The sequence below is a fragment of the Erithacus rubecula genome, assembly GCF_903797595.1.
Source record: "Erithacus rubecula genome assembly, chromosome: 9".
In the NCBI taxonomy this organism is placed as follows: Eukaryota; Metazoa; Chordata; class Aves; order Passeriformes; family Muscicapidae; genus Erithacus; species Erithacus rubecula.
In genome coordinates this window covers 4,193,900-4,218,130 of record NC_136660.1, presented here as the reverse complement: position 1 = coordinate 4,218,130, position 24,231 = coordinate 4,193,900, and the positions used below count along the sequence as shown (strand labels likewise).

General features: G+C 40.3%; 1 protein-coding gene across 4 annotated transcripts; it reads right to left on the bottom strand.

Moving 5' to 3' along the window:
* Window positions 1-630: 630 nt before the first annotated feature.
* On the bottom strand, window positions 631-23,687 carry RUFY2 (RUN and FYVE domain containing 2). Of its 4 annotated transcripts, none has more exons than XM_079311870.1 (18): window positions 23,548-23,687; window positions 21,170-21,343; window positions 20,595-20,712; window positions 19,317-19,418; window positions 18,170-18,293; window positions 16,566-16,627; window positions 15,964-16,029; window positions 14,209-14,278; window positions 13,024-13,125; window positions 12,488-12,604; window positions 11,868-12,035; window positions 10,622-10,719; window positions 6,773-6,892; window positions 4,886-5,015; window positions 4,253-4,347; window positions 3,698-3,746; window positions 2,744-2,821; window positions 631-2,063 (listed from the first exon to the last, which is right to left on the bottom strand). In XM_079311870.1, the coding sequence occupies exons 1-18, from the start codon at window positions 23,549-23,551 to the stop codon at window positions 1,920-1,922; spliced, it is 1,821 nt and encodes a 606-aa protein (XP_079167996.1). In that variant the 5' UTR covers window positions 23,552-23,687; the 3' UTR covers window positions 631-1,919. The 4 variants fall into 4 exon arrangements, 3 of the variants coding, with proteins under 3 accessions (XP_079167996.1, XP_079167997.1, XP_079167998.1); XM_079311871.1 differs by lacking the exon at window positions 23,548-23,687 and adding an exon at window positions 21,444-21,461; XR_013775006.1 differs by lacking the exon at window positions 3,698-3,746.
* Window positions 23,688-24,231: the final 544 nt, after the last annotated feature.

Here is a 24,231-nt window from a genome sequence, read left to right as displayed (position 1 = left end):
CTTCAGCTCCACAGAGGGAGGAAATGCTCTCATCCTGGCTGAACGGTTCCAGGTTCTGCCTGTGCCCCACAGCTCTTGCTGTGCTCTGAGAGCAGGGTTTTACAGACAAAGATAACAGCAGAAAAAAACCTTAAAAAACCTTAACAGCAGGCCAGGTATGTAGTTTGATGCCAAGGGAAATGCAACCATGTGGAACACCCAGCATTCATTTTGTTCAAGGCAGAAGTCTTACCTGCAGTCAGTAATTACACACTTTTCCTATGCAAATAGGACAGCACAGAGGGGAGGAAAAAATGGCAGATAAGTAACAAATTAATTTATTGCACATTATGGAAATGCACTATATTCTTGTTTGAAATTTTTTCTATTCACTTGCATCCTTTTTGACAAATGATTCATTAAAGCAGTGCAGATTAATTTTATCCTACCACCTCTATCCTGCATCAACCCCTGCTGCCTCCATGCCTGCCCCACACAAAGCCCACCTGGAAACACTCAGGAAGCACATAAGCAGCACCTGATTGAGTCTGTGCAGGGTACCCCACTCCCCAGCACAGGTAAGGACTGTCTAAGCAACTCAAGTCATAATAAAATAAAATACTCCGAGTTACAAATTTAAGTTAAGTGACATTATTCTCAGATAACTTAAATTTATTTTTTTCCAAAAGTTATTTACAGATTTACAAGTATTTGTGTGGTATTTTACAAAAAGTTCTATCATGTCATTTTTAGAACATTTTCCTTTACAAAAGCTACATAAGCAACTACATTGAGGTGTTAAAAAGAAGAACTATGTTAGCTTTTAGGATATTGACAAAATCCCTATCCTCAGAGACAAAGCCAAGCTAAACAAGGTGCAAGCAGTGCAATGAGCTGGAAGAGAGAGCAATTGACCAAAGGATATTATTTCTATTTGCCTATGAAAAGAACAAGGATATTAACTTCCAGCAAAAGTTACCATCAGTGACAAGAGTGGTTAGACTGAGAAGGACTCAAAAGTGCTCTGCAAAAAAATGAAGTTTAGGAACTGACTGAAAGTTGGAGCAAGATGGTGACAAAATAGGGAAGAGCCTCCCTGTTAACACAGAAAGGATGTGATTCCCAGTATTTAATCCCAGCCTTTCCAGAGCTGTGCAGTGACTGCACATACAATCTTGAGAGCATGACTTGCATGAAAATGATGCAGAGACTTGTTCAAGGTTACAGACAATGTCAGACAAGAGGTCTGTGGTGAACAGCTCTTCCAATGGAAACACGGATATATCACATTAATAGTTCATGTGAAAGAATCATTCAACAAAACACAGCTTCCTTCAGCAAGTGCCCCGAGGCACTGTTTGTTCCCTGGCTGACCAAAGCTCCCCTTACACCTGGCACTGCACAGAACAGCTGCCAGTGCAATATTCTGGGATGTATCAAACCCTGCCCCAAAGAGGGAGTGAAGGAATACTCAGAATTTGGCAATAACTTCTCACACCACTGCATTAGTTGCCATACTTCTTTCCAGAACCATTTAAAACCAGCTACTGCATGGTTTTGCTCCACAACACCTATCCCAGGCACACTGTGGCAGAATTAGATGGGACTTGTGGCACATCATCCTGTAAGAGTATGGCCTTTCTCCAGATCATCTTAACAACTAACATACTCATCCAATACATTAACACTGAGTCTCCTGTATAAACTGCTCTGCTGCCTCCCAAAAAAGCTGTACTCATTTGGGTTTTTTCTTTTTCCATTTGGGTCCCATTGTCTCCACTTGTTTCAAGAGGAAGCAGAGAAGTAACTCCTCCACAGAACCTTGAAATTGCAACTCTACACTGCTTACCTGAAATTAACCTGGAATTAACTGCTGTACATTCTTTAGGTGCTGTTGTGGTTTGTACAGGATGAGCTAAATACCAGAATTAATGAATATCTTATGGCACATTGGAAGAGCACCTCTGTATAAGTATTGCATGGCAGGAGTCACAGACCCGGACAGGCTTTGGTGAAGAGGGCAGAGGCAGCTCATTGTCAGAACAGGCATTGCAGAAGATCTCCCCACAGTTCCTACAGTGATGCTAAACCATGGGCACAAGATGAAAAAATTAAGTTTACAATGGAAATGTACCTGGTAATTGCATACCAACAAACAATACACACAGAGCAATCCAAAACAGAATTCCTTTCACTTCTTAGGTCTGAGCATGGAGTCAGTTTGCAAAAGATAATTCACCCACATCCCAACCATGATGCAATCCTAGAAAAATGCAGCATGAACAATATCTGAAACAGTGGATGCTTCTGCCAGGTAGCTAATTGAGATTTAACATAAAAAGGTAAAGAAAACTTCCTGCACACATTAATAAAGCACAGAAATTAATGTCATATGTTACTCTAAAATAACAATAAACTTGTATTTTCTTACTCTAGTATATAAGAAATGCCATAAAAAGACTTCTACACATGTCAAATTCTAGCAGTGCCAGAGCTGATAAGAGTTTGAGATAACAAAAGTTAGATAATTTTTAACTAGGTTGCTTTGTGGAACTTCACCATGACACTGTTTCTTTTGAAATTAGGGCCCAGCTGCATTGTATGTATCAAAGAATTGGAAAATAGCTCAAAAATAACTCTGCATTCACCTGATCATTGACATTTCATGCCACACCTTAAAGATAATTGATAGTTACATCACACTTGTAATAATAATTACATAACACTTGTAAACAAGTTGAGAGAAATCTCGTTAAAGTTTTACCTTCCTTTTGGAAAGTGAAAATTCCTTTTCACAGAGCTTGCAATGAGTGGCCTCTTTGTCCTTCAACCAAACCTGGCCCTGGAGAAAAAAAATTATCATAATTATATGTATGTGCTGAAGTTAAACTTTGAGCTCCAGGGACAAGAAATCAAGAGCAGAACATTCACTGTCTGAATGCTCAGTGTCCTGGGACCAGAGTAATGTCACAAAGACACTCTAAAGCAGCACAGGACTGCTCCAAAACACTGCAAAACCTCAGGGGACAACACAGAGCATAGGTGCAGAGAGAACATGCTCCAGGGGGTATAGCTGGCAGTGGCTCAGCTGCAAGAGCAGAAAGGCACCTGAGCCTCAGAGTGAAGCTGATGTCCCTGCTCATCACAGTCCTCAAGATGCAGGGAAGCCAAAAAAACCAGGACAGTGTCAGGAATTGCTCATTTCCTTCTGTTCAAACCACTTAATGAACCCAGAAGTCTGCTCAGCCATTTGAGACATTTTCACCTGGACTGCACTACTGTGCCAGGTGACACCAGATGATCAAACATGTGCAGACAAAATCTCTGCTCTCAAGTGCTCCCTGCTGTCCCTAAGAAAGTTCCAAACCTGCTGACATTATACATTTTATCATCTTTGGTGCTACAAGTTTACTTATTCCCTAGGATGATCAAGTATTTATTGATCACTGAGAAGTACCATGGAGTTCAAACTCAGCTAATTTCACATCCTGCCCCAGATACCTTCTGTAAATTATAGAAGGGTGTGCATCACACAAGGAAAATCAAAAGCAAATGGATTTTTTCCAGGGGGTTACAGGGAGTCTGTGACTCTCTCCCACTGGAGGAAATCATACAGTGAGTCTCTCTGGAGTAGCTGCTGTTGGAGAGAAGTCTTCTCATGTTTATGAAACATTTCAAAAAGAACAGTTTAAAATAAATTTCTGAAAGTGCTACTGACCTGCAGCGCCTTGTTTGCTTCTTTTATATCTTCTATTTTCAGCTTTGATCTAAAGAATAAGACAATGCTACTTCAAACTTCTGCATGGTCAGTTATGCTCTAACAACTCAAAAAGCTGGCTTAGGTACTTAAAAATGTTTAAACCAAGTCCTGTGAGCAAGAGTACAAGACTACATTATGTCATTTTAGAGGAAGCAGCCTCCAATGCCAACTCACTGAGAACTGAGTCACAGGAGACACACACAAAGATATCCTACAGGGCATCAAAGGCCACATAAATCACAGCAAAACTACTGAGAAGACAGAGATCACTAAATGAAGCTTCTGCACAATAAGGAGGGTGCTGCTGGCCAGGTGACCCCTTCCAACCTCTGCAGACTGGGCAGATTTAGGCTTGACCTAAGACACATTGACTTCTGGTAACTGGTTAGTTACCAAAATAACAATAATGTTGTCATTTACGGTCTAATATGCATTACCACTATCCCACTATTTTTCTTAATTCAAGTGTATATGGCAGAAATATGTATAGATCATCATGAATAATGAAATTACTCGCTCAGCTTGGATGCCAGTTCTTGGAGAGCAGCTTCTTGGTCCTCACAAATGCTCTTCAGTTGCTTGTTCTTCTCCTGAACTTTAAGGAACTCCTTAAAACAAAACAAAACAAATATAATAATAAGAAACCAGATTATTATCAAATTTTGCTTGCCCTACTGCCTAGAAAGCTGCTCCTACTGAAGCTGATCTTGCTGAGAAAGCCAAGTGCATGAGTGATCCCTCACACTCCCTCCAAATCCAACCTGAACAGCAACTGCTCAGGATTAAACTCTCCTGGACCCCAAGAGATAAAGAAAGGAGCAATTCTGATTCTCTAGCCCACTCCAGGGAGAAAAGAAATTCTGATTGACTGGAGAGCCTGAAAGCACCAGAGAGCCATGAGTACAGTGAGAAGACAGAGCCTTCAACACAGCTGAGAAGGGAAAACAAGGATTTCATTTTTCCTTATCCACAGTACTGAGTTCTGATCTGAGGACTAAATGGGGGTAAAAAGCTCATTTTTCCCTTCAATTCCATTTCATCTTTCTTATCTATTTCCACAAATTCTTTAAAATACCATGTCTAAACCCATAACTAACTTTGCAATCAATTTCAAAATTACTAGTCAAAATTTGCTGCAGAATTTACTTTCTTAAGGTTAACTATTTCCTGGGTCTCTGTTCTCAGATGAGACACAGTTTCCTTTTCCTTCTGAAGATCATCCTCTAGGGTTTGCCGCCACTCTTTTTCTATCTTCAGATCTGTTTCCAGCTGAAGCCTGGAGCAGGGAAAACACAACAAAAATCACTGTGCACTGGGTATCATTTTTAAAAACAAAACTGAGTTTATTTCTGTGTGCAAGAGACGATTATCATCATAAACTATTAATTTACACGTTTTCTAAACCAGAAAATAATGTGTCAATATAATGATATTTTAGGCATCAGTGTCATAAACCAAGCACTGTTGCTTAGAAAATGCTGTTCAAAGAAAGTTTATTTAAAGGACCAGGAATATGGCACAATTTTGAAGAGCTGACCTTTGAAACAAATGACTAAGAGAAGACTAACCACAAAATTCTGAAGTATTTTTAAAACATGCACAAGGCAAAGCCCCTTAACTTTACCCATCTTGTTTATAAAATAAACCAAACCAAACAGCCACAGTGTCATTGGTGATGCAAACAGTCATTGCAGGTGTCTCTGACACCATAAAAGTTATTTCATTTTACACCCTTAGATGTGACTCTTCTATTTTAGACTAAGGTTTATGGAATTTTGAACAGAACTGAAAATAAAGGAGGAAGGATTTTAAATTACTATTTTTATTGAGCTTTCTCCACAGCTGAGGTTCAGCATGAAGAGGGAATGTAGATTCCATTGGCTAAACTGAACTTCAGTTAAAGGAATTAGGGATACTCTGATTGAAGGCCCATTCTAGCTGGAATTTTACTACTGGTTTCAAGAAAGAGTTGGTGTTCAGGATGTTATGGAAAAACCAAAGGGTGGAAGCACACTGTCCAACTTTCTAAATCTAAACTGTGCCAACACAGGAGAAGAGAAAAAAAATCTGAGAGTATTCATGCAAGGTCTTTTGATGGGAAACCTACATCCACACTAATTTTCCTGTTTTAAAACCAAACCCACTTTTAAAGGAAAGACTTACATTTTGGGACACTACCTCAGCATCTGGCTGGAAAAGAAGTGAACATGACCTGGAGGTTTCAGAACTGCAGAATTCTAAGGCTGGGGTCTGAACTGTTCTTTTGCCCAAATCTGCAGAGGTGACTGTGGTAGCAAAGTGAACATTTGTCATGACAGTTGAACAAGTGGATTGACATTCAGAGTTTTGAGAGAGGCAGGGGAGGGCTCATAACTGAATTGGAAATCACTGATTTTTAAGCCCCAGTCTTTGTGCCAAATATTCACTTAAATAGCTGATGTTTTATTTTCCCAAAGAGGGAAAACACCTGTTCTTACAGGGAGCTTCTAACATTACATTAGTGATTTAAATTAGTTCTGAAGGATGTAACAGGAGAAAGACTACAGGGTTGGCTTGTACATTAGCTTTTAATTTTGATGTCTCCACTGGATTTTCACTTTTTATTTCCTGTGCAGTTGAACCACTTCTACCTCATCCTTAAACTGGATTGATCAAACTACTGTTGTGCCACTTCTGGTTAAGTCTACACTATTCCATACTTGTGGGCTTTGTTAAAAGTGTGTTTTACCACTGCTCTACTACATATTTTCCCCCACTCAGGATAATTTCCTCCTGAATTAAGCTGGCACTTTTAGCCAAGAAATAATGTTCTTCCCCTTCCTTTCAAGCTGTTTGAGGCACCCAAAGGCAGCTTGGCTTCTTTGGAATGACATATTTTCTTCTGCCTTGCCAATACCTGACACAAATATCTTCAGTATTTACATTCTGTTCAAAACCATTCAACAACAAGCAGCCTGTATTGGGACAGAGGACATGTTGCAATGTAGAATGTTTACTGCCATGCATTTTTCCAAACAGGAAAGAAATACTCACAGCTGTTTCTCCTTCTGGGAGAATTCCTTCTGCAGGCTTTCAGATTTATTCACATATTCCTGTTTAAGTTTCTCATCCTCAGCCTCAGCCTCCATTTGTGCCTTCTCTGCTTGCTGCAATCTGGTGTAATTCAAATCAACTTTGGGTAAAACTGAAGCTAGAACTAGGGTGTAGAGGGTGAAGAAGACAAATAAAAGAAAAATGGGGAAATAGAAACATTTCTAAATAAAAACAAAGTTTGGGGGAAACTCACAAACTCAAACGAGAAATCCATACAATGCCTAGAGAACTTAGCTCCTGGGTTTTGCATAGAGTAAGAGAATAATCACTGTAAGTAGTAATTATTTTATTTTATGCTCATGAATAACAGGTGCCAAAGCATGATACATATTTTAGAATCAAAGCATTTAATTTGATGCTTTTCTTGTTCCTTTAGCAAACGTTCATGTGTTATTTCTGAAGCTTTTTCTTGCCCCAAGTAATTTCTGTAAAAGTACTTGGCTTGCACTAATCACCCATCAAGACAGGGCAGAGCATGTGTTGTGCAAAAGCAGCTCAAAACAATTGAGGCATAAGGTTGCATACAGAGCACTGCAATCAGACAGCAAAAAACTTGACTAGCCTAATACAACAAACACACCCTGACAGGTCCCACTACATTTACAGAACTACCTCGACTACATCATAATTCATTTAAATAGTCTGTATTAAAAATAATGCATTCTTACACTGGTTAAAATAGCTCCATACTATAGAGAAATCAAAATGATTAATCAAGAAATGAAGGATTGTTGTTTGATATAAACTTTTCTTTCTGAGTTCCAGGTTTGTTCAGCTGACACTGCCCTTGGAATGCATTAGCTCACTGTGGCTACAACAAAAGTAAATGTGCTAGAAGGACACTTGTGCTATGTCATGGGGAATAGATCCTGTAAAATCCCAGTCAATGTCCCACCTGGTGCACTGTGTTCTGCAAAACTGTCTCAAGGGCCTCTCAGTGGTGGGAGACATCAGTGAGATGGTGGATTTGTCACTTCCCAGCAGCTCACTGAGCACAGAGCTGCTCCCAGCCCCCAGTGTCAGCTAAAAAGATGTGTCAGCAGCATGTCTGCATTTGTTCTTCTGCTGATGGAGTTGCACCACAGGGACTTCCCAAAAGCTGCCAGCAAACAAGTGAACAAGGCTGGAATTAAACTAGGTGCACCATCTCACTCAGCTACTCCAGGGGCCTAAAGAATGCTCCCAGCCACATTTGCAATGGCAGAGCACACAGGGCCAAGCCATGGGAGGGAGAATATTGGGCAAAAGCAGATCCCTCCCCATGCAGAAGCTACACAAGACATCAACACCAAAAGCACATTAAACCCTTCCCTAAACCACAAAATCAACTGCAGAGTTGTTCCCACGAGCAAGGCAGAAAGGGAGCTTGCTCCCCAAAAGCTGCAGCATCATCCCCAGCCCAGCAGCAGGGCTGGCTGCACTGCTGACACCCAGGCAGAGGCTGGGCTGGCTGCACTTTGCAGCTGGATCTGGCATTCAGGTGATGCTGGGGCACATACTTGTTTGCATAGATGACAGTGAGGTGGATAAGGCTCCCATTTCTGCCATGGTCACCCTGCTATTCTATTCAGTGTTCCTGGTTTGGGTTTTCTTTGAAGATGGAAGGTAAGTTATTTCTCACTGACCAGCTCATGTTAAAGTCTCTTTCTGCCTCCAAACCAAGGAATAAGCTAATAATAACCATGCATTAGAAATCCTTTCTGTATTATTGCATCCTCTCCCCACTTTTCCAAATACATCCCCTTCTGCTGCAAAACTCCAAGATCATTTTCCCAGACAGCTTCTACTATAAATTCAGAGCAAACATCAGGGAGTTGATTAAGGGCAGTCAGCAGCCTAAACTCTTCTTTCTGCAATGCAGGCAAGCAGCTGCTCACAGCAGAAATAGGAGCTGTAAAGGCTGCCTAATGATGGGTGGAGAGAGGAAAAGGGTTTGGGCACAACCACAGGTGTTGATCTCAGTGCAGAGACAGCCAGGCAAGATCCTCAGCTGACAAACAGGTTAGGCAGGTCCAGGATTTGGGCCCCAGTTGTAAATCCTGCTCACTGCTCCCCCTCCCAGGCAGGAGGCACAGCGACAGAATTTGCTGCAGCACTCTGGCTCTGCCTGAAGTCCCTCACCAACCAGGCTCCAAACAGATTTCTGCTCCATAAGAGTGTCCTCCATCAGGGAGGTGGAGCTGTGCTTTAGCTGTCCAAAGGCTGCCACTCCTTCACTGCACACACAGAGCAGGGATGTTGGCACCACCCTCTTTTCCTGCATCCATCCTCCTGAGAGAGCTCAGCCCCCTGCCTCCAACCCTGCCACTGTGTTCAAGGAAACAATGTTAGTTACAACCACGGAGCCAACACAGAGTGTGCTTTTGGGATAAATACAGCCTAAAAGTGAAAGGAGTAAGCAGGGGAGAAGGAAGTATTAGCCAGTGGGGCTACTTTCTAAATCTCTTAGTACCAAAGAACTGGAAAAACTGCTAATTAGAAACAAGTGTCATAAAATTGTGCAGTCAAAGTAAAGACACCTAACCTTTTAAAATAAAATTTGACAAAGAAGTGATTCAATAGCATTAGAAAACTAGCTTACATCTGCTTATTAATAGTGCAGTAATTTACTTTTTTTTCCCTTTTTTTTTTTTTTTTAGGAGGGGTAAAGTGAGATCGGAGATGACGTTCTTTCAGAAAATAAAACCAGAACCCAGCTACGATCAGTTACAGTGCAGGATTTCTAATACCACTTTCAAGTTTTAACTGGACAACTCTGAGGTCCTGTTTAATCAGCAATTATTTCAACACAAGAGATCTGGAGGAGCTTTCAGAATGATATGTCTTTGACAAGTTTATACTGGTGCTGAGCCTCATTGCTGGCACATTTGACGAATGACATTGCAATAGTCCTAGTTTGAGTTAACAGATCTTTGTCACTTCATGAATGCAGTGGACAAAAATCAAAGACAGATGAAGGCAGCAAAATGGTAAAAAACAAAAATTGGGATAAAAGGATAAAAAGAAAAAGAAAAAAGAGGAAAAAAGGATGTCAATAAAAGAATATTCATGTCACTAATTTTTTTAATACATAAGCATGTTTTTCATAATCAGATTTAAATGAAAAAAAAGACATGTCAAACACCAACATGACAGGGCTTATGGATATGTTATATTTTACAATTAGAAAGGTCAATGTTGCATATAAGGCCACTAGATTAAAACATGTGAATCACATCTTAATATTATGCAGTACATGCAATCTAACCATCATGTATATTTATATTCTGGAATTTTAGTCTTTCACTTTTCAACCTTTGAGTGTGAAAACTCATTAAGTCATTGAAAATAATGACACTTCCAAAGCAATGGACAACAATTACAACAGCTCCAGCAAACAACCAGTGATCCTTGAAGGCATTAATGTTTATATTAAGCATATGCTTAAGTATAAGCAAGATTAATGCTTCAGTTTCTATTGCATTTCATTCAGGTGGGGAAAAAAAATGTAGGCAATCAGGAATCAGAGCTTTGAAACAACTGAAAGAGCAACTTTTGATATCAGCATAGAAAGCCAGGACCAGAAGAAAGATGGTAGAGGAAGAAAACTGAAAGATTAAGTTTGTATTAAAGCAAGTGTGTTTGTCAAACAGAAAACAACAGTCCAACAGCAAAGCACTAATTAGAAGCTTCAGCAAGGTTTGGTTTAAATGTTCTAGTTGAAAATTACATTTCAATGAAATTGTAGGAATGCAATAAGATGTAAGGGGGTGGAGTTGTGAATGAAGAGAAACAAAGATGGGGCTGTACCTTTGTTCTAGTTGTTTCATAGTTGCATTAATTTGATTGGTCTTATCCTCTAATCGATTAATTATTTCATTCTTTTCTTTCATAGCATCTTCAGAAACCTGTGTTACAAAAGAGGTTCAAACTGAAATTGGTATCATGGCACCATTACCTGGTGGGGGCTTTTTCTTCAGTAGCTAAAGGGGCAAATGGTAAAAATAGCTTCAAGTTTTGATTCTCTTTAAGTTTTGTCTTCTAAAAACCCTTGAGGACAGTATCTAAAAATGTTATGCCTAGAAAATTTGCAGTTTCATACATTGCAAGTATAGATGCTGTTTAATAAGTATAAATGTTCCCCTTTGGTTTCCTTCCTTAGTTAATCACTTTTAGAAGTCAACTTAAATTCACTGACCAAGCAGCCCATTAGAGCCTTACCAGTGAAGAGCAAAGAGCTCAGTCCAGAAAATCACCAAGGTTCTTCTACAAATCAACCCTTCCATATCCTAACACTGGAGAACATTCTCTTATTTTTCCCTCCAGCTCTATTTGTATTTCTCATCCTCTGGTCCAGTTTCCTCACATTTGCAGATGGGAAAGTAGAAACCTTTGTCCATCACTTCAGTTATCTCTCTGCAGCATCCTGATTTTTTTCCCTCTCATTCTGCAATAGATTTGACTGGTTTGTTGTGCTGGTTTTCACAATTTATTCCCTAAATAAAATTTGTGTTATGCATAAACAATTCACTGGTATTTGGTCATTTGTTAACTGCATTTGGGGTCCCTGAGATCCATATTCTCCAAAAAAGGCATTTCATAGTTAAGAAATTTTCTGCATTTGTTAATGGATTTGAAATTAAACCCAAAACTGTAATACGCTTTTTTCCATTTAACATATTCTTGTCTTACTTTCCCTACTTTGGAAAGTCAGGGCTTCTCTTCAACTCCTCACTAATGTGCCTACATTCTTCTGGTTTTTTTATACAATGCAGGCCAAAAAAATGTCCTTGTTACAGTACATTATTACTCTCTCTATTTCACATGGGATATTATTAGACCATGATCTTATCCTCATGCTCTTTTCTTCCCTAAACCCAGTAAGTGACTGCCTTAAGAACTTCTTTGTAAGAAACCATGTTTACATAGGTAATGTTCCAAAATGTCAAGCTGACCTAAGAATACAAAGAAACCAAACTCCAGGGAACAGCTGACCAGAATGGTAAAATGCATTTGTCTCTCTGTGATCCTTTCAGGAGTTTAACTGTCCCTTTACCTGCAGCTTTTGGTACATTTCCACATTAATTGCTTTTACTTCATCAAGCTGCTGCCGCAGGCCGATGAGGGTGTCCTGCTTCTCATGGATGTCCTTCTCCAGCAGCTTCATGGCAAGCTCTATCTCATGTTTCATGCTGACTTGAACCACCAGCTCATTCTCCATATCCTATAAAGCACAATGCAACACAAAGGATTTAAATAGCTATGGATTTTTTTTTCCTGGTTTGAAACTCTAATAGAACCGCAGCACCACCTATTTTACCACTTGAGAAATTCTGCCCCTCTTTACCTTTGCAAATTATCCATAAATGTTGCACTCATATACTAACTGACCCATGGGGAATTTTAACTTTGGGAGAAAACAACTCACATCATAAGAAACTATCCTGCCAATGCTGTACAGAGTTGCCAAAATATTAATTACAAAAATAGAACAGAAGTATTTGCATTTTCACAGGAACGATTTAGCATCAAGGTCCAGCTAAAAGCTTACCTGAAAAGTTACCAAAGAAAACCCTGGCTGTTTTCTAAGGGTTATCCAGCAATATACTATAGAAACACTGATGCTGTGTAAAAACAGAATCCTAGAGTGAGTGTTGAGCAGTGGCAGGAGCTCACCTGGCGCAGCTGTGCCTCCTCCCGGAGCTGCCTGCGAGCCTCGTTGTACATCTCGTCCAAGCCCTGCCTCGAGTGCTTGTATGTCTGCAGCTCTGCCTCCACATCCACCTTGGCTGCCTGCAAACACACAGAGCTTCTGCAGTTCAAGGGCAGGGATTTAACACTCGTGGGGAATATGGAGAAAAACCTACAAACACGTCCTCCAAGCACAGGACAAACACAGGAAGAGCTGACTCTGCTCATCAGATAATGAGAACTGAGTAAACCTAGCAAAAGGAACATCTGTACTGCAGTGCTGTCCTCCTTTGGTGGCACTTCAACACACTGCACATGCACATGGCTGTAAAACAATCTAGTGTTCCAGAATTTTAATTTACTTATGCCATTTAGAAAGATCCACAGATCTAATAAACCCTTTAATAAGTCCCTCATAAAAGTTGTTTCAGATTCGGACAAGCTAAGCTGAGATGTACAAACTTTAGAACCAAAATTACCCACATTATGTTACAATATTAAAAGTGGGAAAACTAACATACCTCTAGATGATGCTGTGTTTTCATTAAAATCAGAGTATTTTCACTCCTCAATTGATGGTTTTCTTCCTGAAGTTTAATTATATTGTTTTTTGCTATTGCTAACTGAAAAGCGAAAAAAGAAGAGCACTGTGATCACTTTTGTGAGTAGAAATAAAGGAAAAAACATTCTGATTAATACAAGACCAAGACATTCTCTGCTCTGTTCTCCCTGTCTGCCAAACAGAGGATTTTTTTAAAGAAAGCATGAAACTCCTGGTTTTAATAATGAGTCACTCTCATTACACAGCAGCAACATGCTCAGGATATTCACTGTTTCATGTCTGGTTAAGAAGGTGTTTTCTTTACATTGTTCCATTATGAATTAAACATACATGATGACTTAAAGACCCTCAATTCTCTTTCCTCATCCTCAATCTTTTCTTTCCACTTGGCTTCAAGTTCATCCAGGTTTAATTTTCTTTTCTAAGAATTATAAGCCAAAGGATCAATCTAGGTGGACAGCTGGGCTGAAAGTTTATAAAGGAACCAGAATACTCTAGAGAATTAACACCCAGAAAAAAAAATTTTCCCTTTGTATGGTTATACTATTCCCAGAGTGAGCTAGCTGTCCCTTCAGCAGTTGAATTTAGAGTTTTCAATTTTGCACTTCATTAACTAAAAAAGGTGCTCTCTCTTATAAAGCTAAAAATATTGGAAACTAGTGAAGTACCAAATATAACCAGAAATACAGGCTCTGAACACAAACCCAGAACCAGACAAGCCTAAAAGCTGTATATAAGCATCCAGGAAACAAGCAAGAAACAATCCTTTGGCTAAAGCTGAGAACTGCAACAGAAACAGCTTGGTGAACTACTTTCTGTCTCTTTGAAGCAACTGGTGCCATCCATTCTAGACCAGTCATCTGCACAAATCAGACTGACAGTTGGCACTAAGAAAGGATTTTCTCCTCATTTTGTCCAAAGTTGGAAATTGCAGTGTTCTATGGAATTAATGTACTGATGCTAGAGGCTACCTGGCAAGCTGACTTCAAATCCCTGCAGCTGCTGCTCCTCTTCTTCAGGCCAAAATAAAGGTATCTGAATATATTATACAGAACTTCTATAGCTTAAAATAATGCAAGTATAATTAGAAAAACAGTCCTTCAGGGAAAATAATGTGCCACACATTACTAAAACAAAAAAGTACCTCTTCAATCAGTTTAGTGTTGGATTTCTCCAGTGAGTCAACTCTTGCATGTAGAGTGCTAACTGTGCTACTGAAAGGGAAAAAGAAACAATGGTATTCAAGATTACATCAAAACTCATTCAACCAAGCTCAAAAGCTTTAATGCAAGGTACAGTGATAAATGGTTAAGAGCTGTGAGGTCAGCTCCCATTATTGGAGGTTTTCCTAAATATAAGAAAATTACTCTCCTTTGTTGGACATTTATATGCTTCTTTCCAGTTCCCAATGTCACCCCTGTCATTTAAAACTCATTGGTTGGCTATAACTTCCCATGCACTGTCCCTTTCTTTTATCCTCTTAACTATATTGCATCCAAAAGGTAAATGAGGTCCCCCTAAAGAACAAAACCATCCTCCAGATTCTCTTCCTCCAAGACACATTTCTTTTGTAAAATCATTTGTTTCTCTGCATTTTTTTTGAGATTTGTCCTTAGGTCCTCTCTCTCAATGTTTCTCGACTTCATTTAGGAGTCTCAACAGAGTTTTACTGCCTTTTATTACTCTGTTGCTTTTTATAGTATCAAACTACATCCAGGCCTTTTCCATAACCTGATTGCCTATTTCTGCAGGAAGCAGCACCTTTTTTCCAGGGTGCACTTCACACACAGGGAAGCACAAAACCTATTCTGTGACACCATCTACTTTTTCACATACTTCTCTGTGCTGCCAGTTCATTAGGAACAGCAGGGCAGAGAGATGAATGCATTTTAGGATGTCTGAACACAAACAGCAGAACTGAAATCAAAGAGGAGAGTTGCTGAATCCCCGATCTGGCAGGAAATTTTATGCATAAACCAGTGTACAAAAACACACAGAGGCTCACCTGGGTTTTGCACACTGCTCCTCTCAATTGTGATAGCTCCTTTTTCCTCCTTTACTCCCATTTTGCTCCTATTTGATGTGCTCAGCTTTTCTGTGCTGTTGGAGGTTTCTGCTCAGTGACACCACTTCAAAGCAGAATATCCTTACTCCAACAGGAGCCTTATAGTAACCAATGATCCAGATTACTAGCTTTAAAAATTTTAAAAGATAATTGCTTTTCAAAAAGTATCTAGATCAGCTGTGCTACAGATTCTACAGAAGTTCTTTCTGGCTTTGTTGTTTGGTTTGGGTTTGTTGGGGTCTTTTACTTTTTTAGTTCCTCAGACTGTACAATACTCCTCAGAGAATTTAAATCACTGTTCTTCTATTTGCACAGTAACAAACACAGTGGTGGACTAGGTTTGTTTCATCCAGCAAAGGGGAAAATGCTGCTTTCCTGAGAATTGTTTCAACAGGAACCTCAACCTAGCAAGCAGTGAGCTTATTCAGTTTCAGTCCTAGGCACCAAAGCCACAAACTGAAATATTCTGAAAGGCAAAGAAATAAACACATATGGATACACTAGAACACTCAAAACCACTTTTGACAAACTGTTAAATAGAACACAGAATCCAGACCAAGCTTTTCATTCCTGTGAAATTATGAACTATAAGGACCTTCACAGCTCTGGTCTCTTGGTTTCATGTTTCTTCAAAAAAAAAAACAAAAAGGTTTTGACTGTCCAAAAGCACAAAGAGTGACACTGAGCTCTCCAGGAGAGTGTCTTTTCCTACTTCACTAAATCTAAAATGGAGAATTTGCAGCTCTTTCTCTGGAGTTTTCTCACAAAGGTGTGGTACAAGAGGCATTTACTTGTAAACCTGGCCTGACATCCACACTTCAAAGAAATACTTACTTCAGCTGCCTGTTTAGTTCCTCAACATAATTCTTTTGGTCCAATATTGCAGCAATCTGTACATCTCTAAAGCAAGCACAAAATAAAATTAACAAAATTATGTACTAAATTATGCACTGAAAGTATATATATTTACCATATGCAAATGTCCCTCTCAATTGTTTTTAAAAAGAAAGGAAACAACTTCATCTCACACTCATGAAGGCAACAAACACGTGTTGTTTTATCAGTGAAACACAAAAAAATCCAATCCTTTAACTGCAAACAATTTCTCTATATGAAACATAACACACAGCCTGAGAAGTCTGTTTATTTACTGTGCCATAACTCTGGAAATTCTGACTAAATCCCAAGCTGAGGGCTTAAAGGTCAGCAGGTTCCTTTTCACAGCCTCTACTCCTTGGAGGGAGTAGGTGATGGTTTGCTTCAGACTGCAAATATTCTTCCAGCTAACTAATAACACAGATCAACACACTGGGGCATTTTTCTCAGAAACAGAAAATTTCATCTTTAGGGAGCCTGACTTTTTTCTAAAAGAACAGGCCCCAACCAAGAAATTGCTTGTTAACATGCAAAATAGGAGGTATTTTGTGAGGACATACCTTTCTTTACTCCCAATGTCATCATCACTCTTCAAATACACAGAGAAATCGATCACCCCCACCTAGGGGAAAGCAAAGGTACAGTTTCATATCATACAAATAAGTGCAATTGATATTTGCAGCCTTGTATTAATTTATGCAATTGATAAAACCTGTTACAGCATTTTTAAGATTCATCCAGTTTCAGCCAGAAGCTGGAAAACCTGAAGTGTAACACTTTAAAGAAGATTTTACTAAGTTTAATATTTACTTGGTTTATGCAATGCTCTCCCCTCAGGTTCCTGTTTGTTCTGTCCATGTCTTTTCTAAAAAGTCTCTTCTCCAACAACTTTTTAAAAACATGTTTTTCCTATTCAAGCAAAACACCACCACTAATAAATAAGGTTAAATGTCCTATCTATAAAAGTTACTTATTTCAGTTCAGTATGGCTGCATAAACACATTTCACCCTGAGCAGTATTTTTTTAACAAATCAGAAATATGCCCCTGGCTGTGACTTCCATCAAGGTTCAGAATTTTGCCTTTCTGCTTAATAAAACCTGCTGCTTCTGGCTTCTCTCAGAAGGTGCCTTTTTTATGCTACTCTTCACAAACAGAATTATTCTGGACATTTTACAAACAAATTTGGACACACTGCAATCAGAATCTCATCTGCATAGCCACCACTACCTCCTCAAATTGAGTTTTCTCTCCCATGCAGCAAGGCCACCCAGTGAGAACAGAGGTGCAGCTAGATTTTGTGGTCTATAATACACATACTTAATTCTCAACACTAAGAGCAAGTTGATAAGTTTTCTGGGATTACAGGCCTGTCTATGTGATGTCTTCTTTTACACAAGATCAGTGCCTGAAACTAACACTGCACAGTAACTAGCACAAACAACTGAGGACAAGTTAACCACATGATTCAAAAGTCCACACACCCAACTAGCTGTAACTTCTCTTTTCCAGAGGAACTGTTTTTTCATCAAATATATGAATATAGTAATAAGCATTAAAGCTACTATGATTTTTTTCCACCAAGAAGCTGAAAAAAAACCAATCAGGGCTGATCACAGTCTACATTTATTTACAAATACCTGTGCATCTGCCTTTGAACAGAATCTGTTAATATTTTCCTGGAAAAGATCAGGGTTAAAAGTCAAAGCCCATTCAAAGTAGGAAGAATTCCAAGTCTTGCTTTGCAGAATGAAAGGAGTCACCTTCTTATGAGAGAGTGTTTGTCTCAGGTCCCTGTATCATTCCTGTGATGTTCCAGAACAACAATAAATGAACCAAGCAGGGTAAACTGATTTTGTCCCACAGAGGAAAAAGATGGGTCACACAAGTCAGATGGAAAGAACTCTGCCTTGCTGCAGCTGCTCCCAGCTGAGGACAAAGCACAAAACTTCACCCTTGCACCCTGACCATTATCTCCATTTCAAGGTCTGACCCTGCTGATAATGAGGTTAAGGCAACAGATCCAGGAGCTGGATCATCACAGCCTGAACAGTCCCTAGTAGGATTTCTAACAAGTCACCACTCCAAAGGAACAAAATTCACAAACAAAAGTACAGAAACCTCTCAGGGATTGCATGTACATTCCTTTACCTGGATGGACTTACTTGTGAATCCAGGTCTTCTCCCTTCACACACAGGTTGGCATCAATCACATTTAGCCCAACTAACAGCCCAACAATAACTGCTCCTTCTTCCTCCATCATCAGTGCATGATACTCATAAAACTCACTGTGTCCAAGGAGAAAATTGCATCTTACTGGTATATTCATTATACATACATCCAATAAATTAATCATAAGTGGCATACACATATTAATTTTCTCTCATTGTAGCCTTACTACAGCATCCTTAAAGATGAACTGGGCCTGTTCATGCTTTCAGCTCTTAAATATTTAAAAATTCAAAGTGCATGGTTTATCTCAGAGGCTATTAAAAACAAGAATACTGCCTTAGGCTCCAGATGGCTGGGACACAGTGGGGACAGTGACAAGATTTACTTTGACTTTAAAAGAAAAGAAAAAAAAAATAGAGAAGGCTCTTCCATTCACCTGCTATTAGCCAGTTTTGAAGAGGATACTATGACAAATGGATGTTTGGCCAAACTGAGTCAGACAACTCTTAAGTTGTTAAGAAGTACTGCAAGCAGTGCAAAAGAAGAATGGCAAAAGTATTACCTTTTGTGAAAAAATGCCTGGAATTTAATGAATACATGCTTGAAATTCAAGGACCCAAGGAAGAGATTAAACGGATAGAAGAGAAACATAAAGGGCTGAAATGCTAAAAAGGTTTTTAAAATATAATTACTTCACTAGAGATTGTCAGAGATTGTAATTTCTTCTCCTTGCACTTTTAAAACAAAATTTTAGATTCTATGTAAAAAACTGTCTTTTCACTGGAAAAAGACAGTTCATAGCTGCTGAACACCAATAACATCTGATATACCAGTGTTATCTAGGCATAAAATCAATCTTAAAAACATATATAGCTTATAAAACTAAAATTAAGAAGTATCTTTCTCAATTTCTGCTTTAATCACTCCATCAGGAAGGAGAAGTTATACTAGAAGGGAGCAATGCCCAAAAGAAGCAAATTCCAAAGCAAGAGCCCTCCTTTCAATGGCAGCTCAGTGCAAACCACACACATGGGTAGGGATGAAGGGCTTATTCTGCACAGTGGGGGAAGGCAGGATTGTTTTTTAGGAGACTAAACCTCTAGAAACAACCTGCAAACAAAATGCAGTGAACACTTTACCTGAGGAGGTCCCTCTGAATGATTAAGCAGCGAAGGTAATCAGCCATTTTCTTCTGCATCAGCGCCAGCCGCAACCAGGCGCGGGCACGGCCCAGCGGGGTCCTGAACAAAGGGCACACACAAGAGTCCCACATCAGCTACATCATGGGCTGCAGCACCTCCTCAGCCCACTGCTGGAGCAACTGCTGCTTCTGAAGGGCTGCTTTTAATTGTTAGTTGAGCATCACCATCTGGAAAGCCATAATGTTTAGGCTTTGACTCCAAGCTTTGGGATAACAGAAAGATTTTCAACTGCTCAGCTGAGCTGGGGAATAGACCCTGGAAAAACAGGAGTGTAGAATGCACAAGAGCCTGGTAATCATAAAAGTCCTGTTTTCTGCTGAAGTAAAATGCTTGCAAACAGTTGAGATTCCTTTTTATTAAGAGTTGAGGGGAATTGCAAGAAAATGAACCAGATGCCCATCACAAGCCACTGTGGCAGCTTCCCTTCCCATTCCTACTCTCTGACTCTACCCAACATTTACTCAATCCTGCCTTTAACTGTGCACAAATTCAGTGCTAACTTAGGAAGGCAATGCAAAAAAAAAAAAAAATGAAGACAGATATAACTGGCAAATACTAATATCCAGCAAATTCCACCTGGACCTTTATAACTTCCTCTTCTAGTGCTTGCATATTTACAAGTGGTAAGCACATAAAGGAAAAAGAAAAACCCCTCAGAAGCTCTGTCAGGATAGGAAGGGAGTATCACACTTGGCAAGGGTCATTACTTCCTCTGGCCTGCCACAAGGGTAAATAATAATTTACATGCCTGTGTGCTTTAGATAAGATCTAAAGCTATAAATGAGAACCCTTATGCTGCCATACATCTATCAGTGTAACCAAGCCCTTTTGGAATTTCATGTACAGACAATCATAAAGCTAAATACAAAAGCAGAGTGCAGTGGAATGGGAAGAGAACAAATTCACATCTGAGTAGGACTGTGCAGGCAAGACTCTCAGAAGCTGCCTAATTCTTTCCTCTTTGGTGTGTCACCTTTTGGTTTGATACAGCCTTTGGTGACCACACTCATTAATGTCTGCTGCAGTTCCAGACTGCAGAGTGGCTAATACACAACCTGCTCCTTTCTGCATTGTTGTTTTCTACCTCCCATTCACCTGTGCTCTCCCCCAACATCCTGTGCTAGCTCTTCAAAGGCCTGATTAATGTCAGATGAAATCATGAGATTCTCAGTCAGGTCCTTTATTTTCCTGCTGCATTTTACCAATACTACTTACTTAAGGCCAGGCAAATCTCTGACACTTGCTGCTATTTCCTCAGCTTCTGGATATAATTTCTCCACGAGTTCCAGAGGACCCCAGATGGTTTTGTTGTAACTTAGAAAGGATTTTCTCACTATGACAAGAAAAACCAAGTAACTGAATTAATTTAAATTACTGCAGAAGCTTCCTTCAAAATATCTGGACTGCTGAGTCCAGAGCTCCAGATAACTCTTCACTGAGACACTGGTCAGCTCACCAGTATCCAAAACCAACTTTAAAATTACTTTGCTGTGATTATAAAAATTGATATGCTAGAAAAAAATAATTCAAAAAGGATGTCTAGCTAAAAATATACATCACATACAAACATGCAGTTGGTAAACCCTGGACCACTTACAACAAATGCTGTACAAAGGACAAGTTGGTAAATGTGGAAACATATATGGTGAAGAATTAATAATTACACTATTCATTATAAAAGGTGACTATTTACATTTTTTTTTTCAATTCCTTATGCAACATTACACATTATGAAAGAAAGGAAAAAAAATGGCATGTTTGGGATGAGAAACAGGCACAGATTTCCACACCTTTCAGGCCATGCTTCAGGCAGTGCTCCATGACAACAAAGAACTGCTGCAAAGGTGGGTAGTCAGAATCCAGAGTGCGCCCAAAGCTCAAGGCTGATTCAATGAGTCCTTTGATGCTCAGTTTAGCCATGTTCAGTAAATTTGCTCTTTCTACAGCTGTAGGGTCCTTTACAGCTAAGACAATGGAGAAAAAATGTTATGGTTCATTCAAGTTTTAGGAGTGACACAAAGAAATAAAGTGCTTCATGTTCACTTTGTTCAAAGAAAAACTTACCCTAAAAAACTCAACAGAACAAATCCCTTAGGTGCTGGAAACCACTGGAAACCACCATGCCACAGAAAAGCATCCCACCCAACACACATTCTTAGTGTTCCAACAGGTGACTGGAAACCTGAGGCTGGGAAATGTCAGTTCTTAGGGACCACACTGTCTCAGAAGCAGCCAGGTCACTGCAAGGGAACACAGCACCCCTGCTGCACTCCAAACTCTGCTGCATGGCTGCCAGTGCCCCTCCCATGGCATCAGAGCAGCCTTCCTATTAATGGGTGGGTTCCTTTGGTGTATTGCAGCCTACCTACAGAAACAGACATCACACCTTTATATACAATCACTTTCCACAATTGCACAGTGACACAAACACAGGCTCTAGAGTCTCTGCCACTAAACCAGGAGCATTTTCTGGAAAACACCACATAATGAAAATTCAGTTTCTCATCTGGCCACCAAGTATTTTCTACAGAGAAAATCTTAAAAATTAAAGGTTTTGCTTTAACTTGAAGATTTTGGTAAACATTATGAAGTGTACCCTGCAAAAAATTACATTTGAAGATTAAATCTAGTCAGTAAAAAATCCACAGCTTTTTTAAAATCATGTCAATCTGACAGAATGGACAAGTTTCCTCTTCTCTGAAATCCTGCTACTGAGAACAGAGTGCTCAGGAAATTCTTAAGCTTATTTTCATTTATAATGAAGCAATTCAAACATTCAGGCCAGACCCTATTTTCTCAGAGACAAAACAAGCCTCTGTTTACTCACTATCATCCAAATAACCTGGAAAGAAACAAAAGAGTTGATGATTTACTGTTTAATTAAAGCAAAGTAAAAAAACAAACTTATTTTTTGAAGACACTGAGACACAGATGTCAAAATATCTAGAAAGATTTGCATCTGAGAAAAAAAAAAAAAAAGTGAGCCTGCTCCTTTTCAGATCTGAGTATTGGTATAAGACTATCTGTTTGCACATCAGAAAGCACAAAGAACCCAAATCATCATAACAGATGGGTATTTTCTCAGTTCCTCAACAGCAATGAAATGACTTATCTCATTTCCTTCAGACTTTAGGAATTGGATATTAGAAACCCTGAAAACTACTTTCTATTATTCTGTTTCCCTAGTTGCCTGCCAAATACCCAGCTAGCCTAGTGCCACGAAACATAACCTACCTCTGCTTTCTAGGGAAAAGAATGACTGAGATTATGCACCTGCAACAGCCTTAAAAACTGCTTTAAAACCCAGAACTCCAACAGAAAACCACAGAAGATGTTAGAAAACAATCAGATAATGAGAGACAGAGCTCTGGCCAAACTGTACCCAGTTAGCAGCCACAGCTCACTGCTTTGTCTCTTCCTTCCTCCCTGCTCTGGGACTGAGCATCCCCACCAAGAGCACAGCATCCCTGCCTGGGACAGGTGGGGCTTGCAAAATCAGCAGCCTTTGCTGGCAAAGCAGACATCCTGCTTATTTTATTTTATTATTGCTATTGACAGGATGAAATACAAGTGTCAGTGGAGGAAACGCCTTGCTCAATGCAGGCTTCAGGTGGGTAGTTCTCCCTTGCTACATATCCTGTCTATTCCCCCAAAGGCATCATGAAAATTCCTTTGTCAGGTGACCTCATTTTGACTCCTGGAGCTGATTCTCCTCAGACAGACTTCTATGTCTGCTGTCCTTTTAATCATCAGCCCTCTTGTCTGTTCCTTCTGGTGCGAAATGCATTTTAGGTCTGCTTTAAAGTGTGGTCTACCGTGTGCGTTAAAAAAAAAAAAAAAAAAAAAGAGATAAATTATTTTTTTAGAATTTAGAATCTAAGATGGTGTGTGAAATCCTGAATCAGAGCTGCTGCTCGGCTACTGTACAAGCTCTTCAGGGCTCTTCTCCCCGCAGCAGCAGCCCCCCATAAAGCGCTGTTTGCGGCTCTCCAGCATCACCGGCTCCGAGTGCGAGGCTCGGCCCGGGAGGCGACATCGCTGCCGGGCTGGAGGAGCAGCCGAGCCCCGCTGGTGCCGCTCCATCCCCCCGGCCCCGCCACCGCCCCGCTCCCGCCCGAGCCCCGCGTCCCCCGCGCTCCCCGGCCCCCGCCCCGGCGGCCCCGCTCACCCATGGCTGGAGAGGAGGAGCCGAGCCGAGCCGAGCCGAGCCGAGCCGAGCCGGGCCGGGCCGAGCCGAGCCGAGCCGAGCCGAGCCGGGCCGAGCGGCCGCCGCAGCCGCTCCCTGCGGGCCCGGGCTCCTCCCGCCCCGCTCCGAGCGGCGCCCCCGCCGGCGGGAGGACCCGCCCCCAGCCCTGCCGCCCTGTCGCGACAGCGCCCCGCCCCTATCGCGACAGACCCCCGCACGGGAAGCCTCGGAGGGGAGCTGGGCACAATCAGGCAGCACAAAGGTGAGACTTGCCCACCCTTCTCTTGTGACATAAAGCTTCAATCCCTAGCGTTTATTCCGAATGATTCTGTAGCGTTGCACAGTGTGAATCAGAATAATTAATATTATTCTGGAAAAATTTTGAGTTTAGAGTTTACTACCTTTCAAGGTAACGTGATAGGAATCAAAACCGACTGTGTTACTTGTATTTAAAAAAAAAAAAAAACAAGTAATTTTTTGAGATTTAATTTTTAAAAGCCCTAAAATGTGAATCCGACTCAAAAAGAACCAAAACACACTGAGCTGTTTATCATCAAGCATTTTTGTTACATCCAGATGGGATCTCAGTTGATGCTCACTGTGTCCTAAGCACTACAATGTGCTTTGCTTAATAATTATTCTTCCCTCTCACCTTTTTGGGCAAGG

What these genes read in the sequence shown, in the direction of transcription:
- RUFY2 (XM_079311870.1), bottom strand. An exon ending in GAACTAAACAGGCAGCTGAA is followed by an intron (nt 14,279 to 15,963) that starts GTAAGTATTTCT and finishes TTTCCCTTTCAG; the next exon opens with TAGCACAGTTAGCACTCTAC. An exon ending in AAGCAAACAAGGCGCTGCAG is followed by an intron (nt 2,822 to 3,697) that starts GTCAGTAGCACT and finishes TTTTTTCTCCAG; the next exon opens with GGCCAGGTTTGGTTGAAGGA.